Source organism: Lycorma delicatula, chromosome 1, assembly GCF_047948215.1.
Source record: "Lycorma delicatula isolate Av1 chromosome 1, ASM4794821v1, whole genome shotgun sequence".
NCBI lineage: Eukaryota > Metazoa > Arthropoda > Insecta > Hemiptera > Fulgoridae > Lycorma > Lycorma delicatula.
Window position 1 is genome coordinate 195,345,653 of NC_134455.1, and position 12,463 is coordinate 195,358,115.

The window sequence follows — 12,463 nt, forward strand, 5'->3', positions numbered from 1 at the left end:
GCCCTCCGATAGAGAAAATTTTGAAAAAAGTTAGATTTAGAGAAAAATTTATTTTATAAATATTTTTATCGATGTATAAACCTGAAAACAATTACGTTGACAATGAAACAAATTTTTTACGTTCTCTAAATTTAGAATATGTGTCAAATTAAAACTAATTTCTAGTACTAATAATTTATTACCAACTTTGAAAAGCCAAGATTAAAGAATTGAAAACAAATTCTTTAATATGATTACGTGTATATGTATTTTAATGTGGATTTTTAAGTCTATTATTTCTATTGTTAATACTTTAATGTTAATTAAAATGAAACAATTATAAAATAAAATAATTTTCATTGTAATTAATGAAGTAATTTACGAATTTAATTTATGATTCATTGTTAAAATATTATTGCCTGGGAAAAATATTAGATTACAATTTTCGTTCATTTTAATTCTTATGAAATAGTTAGATGTATTTATTTATGAATGAACAGCTTAATTGTAATCACCTAAACCCTACTAACAATGTAAATTTGAAAATTTCTTTTGTCTTTCTTCTTTATTTCTTGACGTCACAATAACGTAATGGAAAAAGTACTGAGAAAATACTTTATATAACAAAGTACTTATAAAATCTTTAAAAAAAAATATAAGTACTTTAAATTAAAACAAATCTTACGCAGATCTTTGCAAGAAGAACTTTACCTTATTTTATTTTTTCCTTTTGAAAAATTATCAACACATTCTAATCTAAGATTTTGCAAAACACAACCTTTAATCCATAAAAAAATAAGTCGAAAAAGAGTTTTAATAGAAAAAACTAAGTTTCAACTCGCTCATCAGTGTGATTCATTGCATATCATTCATTCATCATAACCTCATATTTTTTTCGACCTTAAATTGAGCGTAACTTCAGAACAACTCAACCAATCTTCAACAATTTTTACAAGCACAAATTTAAATATACAACAACTACAGCATGTCAAAATTTCAATGAAATTTATCTAGTAGTTTTGGTGATTTTCAAGCCACAAAATTTTATACATAGGCATAGCCCTATATATAAGGAAACCCGACTTTAAATAAACGATATTTTCGTACTCCTCATATCTCAAAACGTAAAGAAAATTTAATTTCACCCTATCCCACTCCCATCATGAGACCAAATGTAATACTGTACTTTTCCTTGAAAAGTTGGTAGAAAAATAGAACTTTATACTACAAAGATATCAAAACGTTTTTTTTGCCTTAGAAACTTACTTTTCCTGCATTAATTGAATTATTTTCTGATTTTATTTAAGAATTTCTACTTCATTCTTATCTTGGGTTCGTTAGATTTTGAGGAAAAAGGCATAAATTTGAAAACAAATAAATTAGATGTTTTGTTTAATATAAATGATAAATTTGTGAACAAATCGTGCTGGTTAATTATTAATTGTATTTATTTTGTTTTGATGTCATTTTCTCTACAAATAGATATTTAAAAAACTATTCCTTCATTTTTTAAATTTCCATATCGAACCGTAATATTGTACAAGATTTTATTATATTAAAAAAATCTGGAAATAATCCAGATCTATAGAAATTTCGTTCCTTACTTATGTTTATTTCATTATTTATTCAAATGCATGATAAATAAAATCTTGTAAAAAAATTTTTATATATGATAATACTTTTTCAGTTCTTGTTTAAATTGTGATTGTTGAAAATCTGTGCCAAATTAAGGGTTAATAAACTACTTGTTTTTAATTTGATTTAGGCTATCAAAAAAATTGAAGTTTAAAGATTAGAAGTCTGTATATATACATTAATCTGGATAAATCGTGTTAATCGTTGGTATAATTCCGTCTTTTTTTTAATGTAAATTTTACTCTTTGATTCATTTTAAAATACTTTAATAATCTTTAATATAATAAATCTTTCGATTAGAAATTTTTGATTGAATTTGACCATGTTCTAAACTTATGATCTGATTATAAAAACCTTTTAGAACAACATAACTTCTGCTTAAAATTATATATTCAGTTCCAAATATACTATTATTTTCCCCTACTGACTGATTTGTGGTTTAATGTAAAAAAAATTAAATAGTTGTAACAGTTATTTTTAAAATTTAGTTGTGTTTGTTTATAAGGTTAATTTACTGCCGTACGGTTTTCTCTGATGTAGTTTATGAATTAGTTAATTTATCTAAAACTAATTTGAATCAAAGTTTGTTTGAGAGTATGCAAAAAATAAATTAATTAATTTCAATAATTGTTGCAATTTCCACTCAAAAAGAGTGATACTTATGTTACGAAGATAGTAGTAGTAGATATATTTTCTAACATAACATGACCGGGAAAGAATATACTAGAAAATAATTGAAATCTAAAGTGTCCAAGTTGGTATTTTACAGTAATTTACGTATTTTTGGTCAGTCTCTTTTTGAACTAACTTCTTCCTAAACTTCAAAGTTCCTGCCTAAAGTTCGAAAATTTTTTATAATCATCACCGAGATACAAAATTATCTCAGGATGACGAATGTATCTCATTTTTTTTATAAATTAACATTTAAGTTAAGTTAAAAGATTAATATATTTATGAAATAAAAAAAAATTAATTATTGGTTGAATTGCTAAATTAAACGTTTTGAAAAATCTTCAAAAATTCCATTATTATTTTTAAAACAAAACTAACTACCAGTTTAGTTATAAAATGGAATACGAAAATAAAGAAAGGACAAATGTAGAACGCAAACTCACTGTTATTAGTGGAGATCAAAATATTGTTCAAAACATGAAAATATTTCACTCCCCTCACTATTACACCCACCACGAATAGGGATTATTATTATTATTATTAGTAATAAAGTAACGTCTTGATTCATGAGCATCAGTATTTTCCTTAGATATTTAACATTTTAGGTAAATTTTCTTATTATAAAAATAGTTACTTTTCTTATTTCAAAGCCCTTGAAATGTGTGTGTGTGTTTATATATACATGAATTCTATTCAGCGTTATTTTATTATCTAAATGACATTGATTCCTACGTAAAAATTATAATTATACAAACATCACGTGGTTTAAATGAACATTAATTTCTATTTATAACCACTAAAACGATGGAAGGAAGTTATGAATATCAACAGCCTGTGGTAAGAAAAAAACACAAAACAAAAAAATTAGGAAGTTGAAATCAAAAGAATTAAATAATCAAGTATATGGAAAAGCTGAAGGTTATACTAGGGTGTGGTCGATTCAGAACATTCTTACATGCGTAACGGTAGGTATACCCTTTCCCTCTTTCTTTGAAATCAAGGTCCTTGTTCGGAATCTGCACTCAGTCTTATAACTGGTTCTTTGCAGATTCGACCTTCTATTCTGACCTTGACTTCTGCTCCACCCAGTCGATACCATCTTGAGGTAGAAAATAACTTCAATCAGACGACTGAGAAATCACGTGGCTTTTCCGAAACTGTTACAGTTACCTCCAAGTATGTTTATGCATTTAACACATAAAATAAAGATTAAATTAAGAATGGATTATCTGCCATACACGGTTAATTTTAGAAAAAACGCGAAAAACTTTTATTTAGAATTAAATTATTTGAAAATAAATTAAAATTATTTATTTACGCAGTCTATTATTTTAAATCTTGTAGATTTTCTAAAGGAATTTTATTTATTTTTTTAAAGTTAAAAATTTTATAGAAAATTATATTAAAATATATATATATATATATATATATATATATATATATATATATATATATATAATATTTTTATTTTTTCTGGAATTAAACAATTTAAGCAGTAAATATCACATTCAATTAACTTTAAAACGGACATCAATCATCCAGAACGACCAAGAGAAAAGTAGAAAACTGTATTAAAAGAATTATTATTATTATTCTTGCAAAATTTGGAATCCAATCTCTTCACAAAATACCATTAATTAAACATCATAAATCGTGTTATGATCACATAAATAAACATAAACTCTTAATTAATTATATACATAGTTCAATTTAAAAAAGCTACTTCAAATGAGAATGCTTTGAAACAATACGACATTAATATGAAGTTATATTTTTTTTATCTGTTACTTGTCTCATAATTTTATTTAGGTTGATGTCATTATTAATGGGAGCTAAGGTACTCGAGAGGAAATATTAGACTCATTATGTGGAAGCAAGTTGTACTATGGAGATAGTACTAGCAATACCCAAAATGTACACACATACAATAAAGTTCATTAGATAATATTTATATTTAAAAAAAGAAGGTAAAAGATATTTCTAGACAGCTTATTATATTGTATTGTATATTTCTGACGTGATATTTATATAATAAAATATTAATAAAAATCTTTGTAAGTACAAAACAAGAAATTTATCAAATTGTAACGCAGTTATTTAATTAGTTTAAAATAATTAGAAGGTATTGTTTATAATAAACAGTAAATATATAATACAGGCAAAATAAGCTGTCATTAGGCTATAGAAGTACCAAGTATTGTAATTCTGTAATCATTTAATCAATTTACAAACATTTTTTCCAGCTTATTACGAACAAAAAAGTACAATTTTTGATTTAATCATTTTTTCCCGATGTTGAAGATAATTTAATTTGAGATATATTAGGACATAAAAGGATATTTAGTACATATTAGGACATAATTTGCGCATAAAAGGTATCTACAGGATATTTTCATAGTAGGATAACGAATTTAAAATTGTTAAAATATTAAATAATATTTATTTAAATTAATTTAATTATAGTTAACAAACTAATTTAATCTAATTTTTGCTGAATGTATAGCTGAAACCGTCAGGGGATCTGTTGAGACTGAGTTTACCAGGTGGATAGAATCTGTGTGGAGCCGGAGTTGTAGTCCATTGTTGCGGTGGTGGATTGTATTGTTGTTGTGGTGGATTGTATTGTTGTGGTGGTGGATTGTATTGTTGTGGAGGTGGGTTGAATCGCTGAGGAGCTGGATTGTTCCAGTTCTGTTGTGGTGGGGGGTTCCATTGCGGTGCTGGTGTCGGGTTATTCCATTGCGGTGCTGGAGTCGGGTTGTTCCATCGTGGTGCTGGAGTCGGTGAATCCCACGATTGTTCAGGTGGATTGTATTCTGGAAGAGGTTTGTATTGGGGTTGTGGTGCCACTTGTGGCGGTGCGGGTGGTGCTTGTGGAAGGTGGTCGCCTGAAGCGACGAAACCGTTCTTTCCAGCGGTATAAGTGATGGTTCTTCTTTGACCGCTGGGATCGACGTAACTGTATGAGCCCCTCCTGTTGCCTTCACCGTCGGATTCTTCTTTAAATTCTACTCCATCCTCCTGAGAGTATGCGGCTCCAAACTGGCCATCTCCAGTTAGGTACCTGGCATCACTGAGGATGGCTGCATCCTGTGCAGATTTTTGATATTGGGCTGCCGCTAAGGCTGCTAGTGCAAACAGCAAAACCTGTAAAAACATTTGATAAATTAATGAATTGTATGCGATAAAGTTTTGATTAATTTGTGTGTGTATACGTAAATAGTTGCTTATAAGACTGACATAATATTACAAAGCTTTTAACCTACTATTCGTAAAAATAAAATTGGTTAGGCACACAACTAATCAGATATAAAAATTAGATTTAACTCTTATCATTTATAATTTTGATATAATTAATAAGATATAGAAAATAAGGTTCTGAAGATTTCAGAACTTTGCTGCGAATGTATATCATAAAAACAGTAATCGAAAATATTTAATTTGGTTCTTGTTTCATTAAGTAACGTAAATATAATAGCTCTAGGTGCTAGACGATCTGACATAAGTTGTACATCACTCTTGAAAATGATAGCCAATATTAAGAATAGCAAGTATTACACACTAGGTTACTAACAATAGTGAGGAGTGAAGTATTGCAACAGTGATTTACTGTTGCCGTCCTCACTGAGCCTAATCAACTGCATATCAAAATGTCAATTCCACCAAAATTAGTAATTCAATCCGTTCTATTGGCTATAGAGACTGGTTATATAGTGGACATCTTTAATTTCAGAGAAAGCAACTCTGAAAGGTGCTTCTTTTACCTCAGAGCTTTACGTGCGTCACAGCCATAAGGTAGGTAGTGTAAATCAACCACTAATGTATTCATTCTGTTGGGTTTTATACACTAATTCAAATCAGCTGGAGAAATTCCTGAAGTTCGTGAAGGTGAATTACGGATATGGGATTATTTAAAATTTTACAAGTGTAGGTAACTTAATTTTGTTTGTGATGTGATGTGATATTCAGTACAAAATCAGCATTGCATCGTTCTTCTATCTTTGTCTGTAATTTATTGTTATTTTTTTGTAGGTGTATTAGCGGTTCACACAAATAAGATATATAGATATAAAACAAAATCTTTGCTAATTAAGTGGAAATACTCTTCAAATACTACAGAATACTTATGAGGTAAATCATGATTTTCGTAGAATCATCGGTTTGTATTTTTAACAGTACAATAAATGTAAAACCATTACCTGAAGTAAACAATATAGTCTAGTGTTGTTTTATTTGTCTCAACAAAAAGGTTTGTCTAACTAAAATATCACGGTACTTGTACGTTATTATATAGAATAATTACAACCGTATATTGTTAATGGTAATTGTGGTGGTCGGAAAAATTCTTACAATTAATTAATAATATTATTTTGAATTCTTTTTTTTTTATAAATTTTCCAAAGCAGATGAAATGGGGAAAAAATTGTTTTTCTATTGCTTTTTATAAAAAAATGCTAATAGTCACCTTCGGGCTACTACTGCGAAGTAGGTGTTATCTGACATTAGCACGTATATTTGTGTTTTGAAAACTCTGTTTACAATACATTTATACAAATAAGAATACTTTAATCCGTTTCAAAACATACATATTAACCTAATATTTTAGCTTCTCTGTTAGAATAATGTAGTATATAAATAATGCAATATATTTTCAAGTTCGTATATTTGTATAAATGGTATTGTTTTGCTGATTCAATTTTAATTTTTTTCTAAGGGAACCGAAATCAGTCACAGTTAATATTTTTTGAATTATTAGAAACAAAATGGCATAGTGTAAAACCTAACCGCTTCATTTAGAGCGGAGGTATGTTATGAAACAAAACATATCGAACAAGCGACTACGTTTAACCTGGAATTAGTCAGAATTTATTCCCTTTATTGATTTAATACTATTACCGATGTGAATCAGCATTTTTAAACTCATTTAAAAAACACAAATTCTCATTAATAAAAAATCTCATTTTACACGTCATGTATATCATCGTCCTCTCATTGGGTCATGGGAGGGTTGCTTATTGTACACTCGTTGAAAGATTGCAACGTACACATTAGGAATAATAACATAAAATAAGCCTAATATTTTTAAGTTTTGAATTTAATACAAATATTTATTTACGATTAAAATTGATTATAGAGTAGCTTACTTTTAGAAAAATAAGTAGCTTTTTACTCATTGAAACGACTACATTTATTCGGATTTTTCTGCATACATATAATTAATATTCTAGGCGTAATATATTTTCTTTGATTATTAAAATATTAATTAAGTATACATTATTTTATCTTTTAAAATACTATACCTTGTATTAAGCAGTCTTTTTTGTAATTTTTATTTATAATTTATTGATTTTTATTATAGTTTTATTGTAGGTAGTAAAAATGATTGACGCTGTTTTAACACGCAAAATAAGAGACAAACCTACATTTTAACAATAAACCCAGCATATAGGATCTGATTCTGTCTTTTAATATGAATAAATTTGTTTTACAAATATTTAATGACATATTTTTATAAATGTAACCTATTTACTTCCAAAACATAGACTTTAAAGTAATATATATATATATATATATATATATATATATATATATATATATATATATACACATATATAATTTGTAATGGTAAAATTTATTTGATTATAATTAGAAAAATAAAAAATTCCTGGTTAATAAAAAGTCTCTGATAAGTCTAAAAGATTACCTGCTAGATTTTTTTCATGGGATGGTATTGCAATTATAGTTGAAATTCTTTTCATGTTATATTGTAATACAAACATAATATCATTATTATTATTTATAATAATAATGTATATTAAAACATGTTATTTATAAATGTTCTTTATATAAAAACTGCTTTGCCACTTAGATATTCATTTTGTGTACAGTTTATATATAAATTTTACTTAATATTTATAGATAATTACGTTGATACATTAATTCAGTAACCATTCGATGAAAAAAGAGAAAGTAGTTTTTTTTTTTGTCTAGCTGTTTGTATAATGTAGGCCTATGATATTTATATTCTCTGTAGGTATATTAATTGTATGTGTAAAAGAATGTGTATAAGTAGCTTCAACTTGTGTATTGCCGTAAGCCTAAGTGAAGAATGGTGCAATTAAAAAATAATAATTAATATAATAAATTGTTATTATTATTACTATTATAATTTACCTGTTATATTGAAGACAAGTATTGAATATTAATTATCAATTTTAGAATTTATTTAACAAAATTTTTAATTAATTAAATAGATTAAATAGCGTTCAATAGGTGCTACTGTAAATGCATTACCATTTGCATACTGTATTGCGGTATGAAATAAAAAAAGAATTGCTGTTCAGTTAATGAGACTTAAAAGGGAATAATTAAATTCCATTTACATTAACTGCAGCCTAGTATTAATAATACGTATTAAATATTTTATTTTAACTGTAATCGATTTTTTTTTTTTAATTAAATAAAATAATATACATTTTATTGTAAAAATCTTCTAATTAAAATTAATACTTTGGAACACGTATTAAAAATGATTTTACAATCTATTTATCACATGTTTTTATCAAAATAAATATCAGAAATTAAGAATGTACTTTGAATGTAAATAATTGAAGTTTAATACATAATTAGAAAAATTAATATTACATTCAATACAGTAATTTATTTATTTGAAAAAAAATTAAACGTGTATTTTTATTAAATGTTTTAAAAAAAGTTTATATCTATTAAACAAATAAATCAATATAATAAACTACTTACAAGCCTGTACATGATGCGGCACCAGAAGAATTAGTTCAACAGGGCTGGTGCTCAGTGTGGACACGCTAGTGCTTATATACTGGCTAGAGGCTCGCCTTGGACGCAAGGTCAAGCTTCATATTCCTTCCGTAGAAATATCCACCGACAATCAAGCAACTACCACCGCTGATATCACAAAAATACTACTACTATTATTATCATATCAACAATTAAAATTTTTGGGGAAAAATACTTAGCAGATAATTTACTTTCGATAAATTGCAGTGATTCTACTTATAATCAATTGAATACATATTTCATAAATCTAAAATAAACAATAACTGTATTTTAATGAATTTATCTTTAAAAAATAAATATTACCACGTAAGACATTACTTCTAATTATATTCAGGATATCCTGAACTTACACTAGTTTTTTCCATTAAGTTAAAAATACATAGATCTCTATGTATACTGTTACTATACTATTATTACTGACATGTTTGCTTAAAAAACTGTTTAATAATAACAATAGTAATTTTATAATTGTTAAAAATATGCTCACTGTTTAAATGAAATTAAAAATACATAAATTTTTAAATATTATTGATATTTTTAAAAATATAAATAATAATAGATTAACTTAATGAACATTATGAATTAAAAATGCTTGTGAAATTAATATATAATATAAATTCCTTTTGCGATTGTTAGAGTAACAATATAATAATATATGGTTCATAAAGAAATTCAAATAAGAATTCTGTTATATGAATTTATCGATTATTTTAATTAGTTTATTTTACTCTTTTTGAATTAAGAATTACACAGCCTTATTGCTTATGTAAAATTTGAAAGAGGGACTTTTTAAGAATCAGACCTAAAACCGAACAAACAAATCAGGATCTGAGCATGAATCCTGTTAAATTATCGAGTAGGTCTGACGTTTTTAAATAATGCAGCGCAAATATAAATTGTATTATTAAATTACCCGGGTATTATGTTAATCAGCGTTTGACTTTCTCTGACTAAATCCTGAAATTGCTATAAAACATTCCTTGAAATATGATTTAGAATGAATTAAACCCCGTTTATTTGAATGTAGTTTAAAATTTTAATTATAATTAATAATTCATGTTCGATCTTTAGACGAATGGAAGCAACTGAAACAAATTCTTATTGCAAAAAAGTTATACCAAACAAATTATAACAGGGAACCTAACAAGAAATTCAAATTCCTCTCGAAATGGTACAAAAAGAATTTCACGATAGAAATCATATGGATTTTTGTATGGTAGAATGAGAAGTGAAATGATTTACCCGTCATTCTTTTCTATAAACCGAATATACTATTGCACATCAGTACGCTAAGCTCACCGAATTGCTAGTGAATTCAACCCCCCAAAAAAATGCTATATTCACTCTACTCTCCAAGAAACAAAATAGAAAATCATTATTATTTGATGAAGCACTAATAAATATTGTACTTCAAAAGACTAAGATCAGTTCTAGCCTGAAGAAGACTGAACCGAATATTGTAAGTAAAATATTAATATACACCCTTCTGTCATGGAAAAAATATATTTTACGCAAACCACTCTATTCAGTAGGAAAACAAAATTTAATGGAACAATTGCTAAAAGTGAAATATTGTTAAAATAATCGTTGATGCTTTCAAAAAATGTCCATTTAAATTTAAAATCTATTTTTATTTGATCGAAAATTTTTAATATTTTGAGTATACTCTAACTTATTATAAATAGTTTAAATTTACTATTCAGATTACATATTCACTTAATTATTTATTTCTAACTCAGGTTTTACCTCATTCATAAAACAAAATAATATTAAAAGAGAAAATTTAACACTTACCTATATAAAACTAATGGATTTGGAAACATATTTGAATTTGTCTTCGCTTTAATTAAAAATATCTAATTAGGTATATGGATGTATTTCTATATTAAAACGTAACATTTAGTGACATACTCTACAATTTAGTTAAGTAACATCCTGTTAGGTAAGAACTTGGATGGAAGCCTAGTTTACGTAGCACACTTAATATTATGGATTTTTCTATCGGGTGTCAGTTATTATGAACGGGCTTGTAGTCAAATCGGCAATCTTACATTACTTTCATGTGTTCATGAAAAAATCAGTATGCATAAAACGTTACGTAAAATCAAAGAAAAAAAGAAAAATTAACGTTGTTTAAATTATAATTGCAAATATTCTATAACTAATATAGCCTTTTAAATATCATTTTACTTTCTCCATTGTATGTCATTATACTATCTGTAGTTAAAAAGTAAAAACACTGATACAAAAATTATAATATGTTGTAAAATTTTCTTTAATTTGCTAGATTTTTTTTTATAATTGGTTTACCCTTTAACCTATAGTATATGTCGTACAGCTCACTGATCTCTGTGTACCTGCTTGAGTGTGTAGTTAATTTTTTTATACCATCTGTTAATATAGTACATCTGTACACTCAAATTAAAAATAAGTAAAATGACGAAATCATTTTTCTGCTAGATAAGAACGAAATCCTAACCAAAATTTAAACTGAAGGTATTGTTTATTTAATTTAAAAGGGAGTTTTATCAAATTTAAAAAAAAAATTATTTAACATACAAGGTTTTCATAATTAAATTCCATTCTACGCTAGATGTTTTTATAAAGAATAGTTAATATTAAAAGAATGAATGATATAATCGATTTTCAATTCAACAGCTTACATAGGACTTAACTCATAGGTAAATATATAGAAATCTAGATAATTCTATATAAGCTAATATTGACATAGCCCTACATCATTCGTTCTCAAAGTGGGTGATAACATCCCTTGTGGGCGCTGGAGACCTTCAGGGAGGGCGGTACACAGATATTGGGGGCATTCAGGCGGTCTAGGAAGGCGATGGGTGATTAAAAAAAAAGGCAAAATTTATTATGTTTCAAACTGAAACATATTTCAAACTAAAATTAAGTACCTACTACAGCAGTACAAAAAATTAAAGGGACACCTATATTTTATGATAAAGCATGATTGTATTCAAACTACTTTAACTTTGCAACCAAGAGGCTTAGAGACGAATAAAAAAAATTAATGGATTTAGTACTGTTTCAACGTTGCTAACCAAAAAGAAAAATCGGCTCTGCATATTACCAAACGCGGCGACTTACGGCTGTTTTTAAGTAAATTCGATCCTGATATTAAAGAGCTAGTTAAAGCACATCAGATTCATCCTTTATATTAATGGAAGTGTAATTTTTCAACTGAATGCTTTGTTTTAATTATTGTATTGTTATATCGAATATGCTATCACTATTTTTGTTATATGACTATATAGACACAATTGTAATTTTTTTGAAAGCAGTTTTAATAAAACTACTTCCAAATATGATTAAATATGCGTTTTAATAGCTTTCATTTAAA

The 12,463-nt window shown here is 26.6% G+C and overlaps 1 protein-coding gene across 1 annotated transcript; it reads right to left on the reverse strand.

Moving 5' to 3' along the window:
- Window positions 1–4,703: 4,703 nt before the first annotated feature.
- On the reverse strand, window positions 4,704–9,132 carry Cpr100A (Cuticular protein 100A). Its single transcript, XM_075369583.1, has 2 exons — window positions 9,046–9,132; window positions 4,704–5,433 (listed from the first exon to the last, which is right to left on the reverse strand). Exons 1-2 carry the CDS (start codon window positions 9,055–9,057, stop codon window positions 4,768–4,770), a joined length of 678 nt encoding a protein of 225 aa, XP_075225698.1. The 5' UTR covers window positions 9,058–9,132; the 3' UTR covers window positions 4,704–4,767.
- Window positions 9,133–12,463: the final 3,331 nt, after the last annotated feature.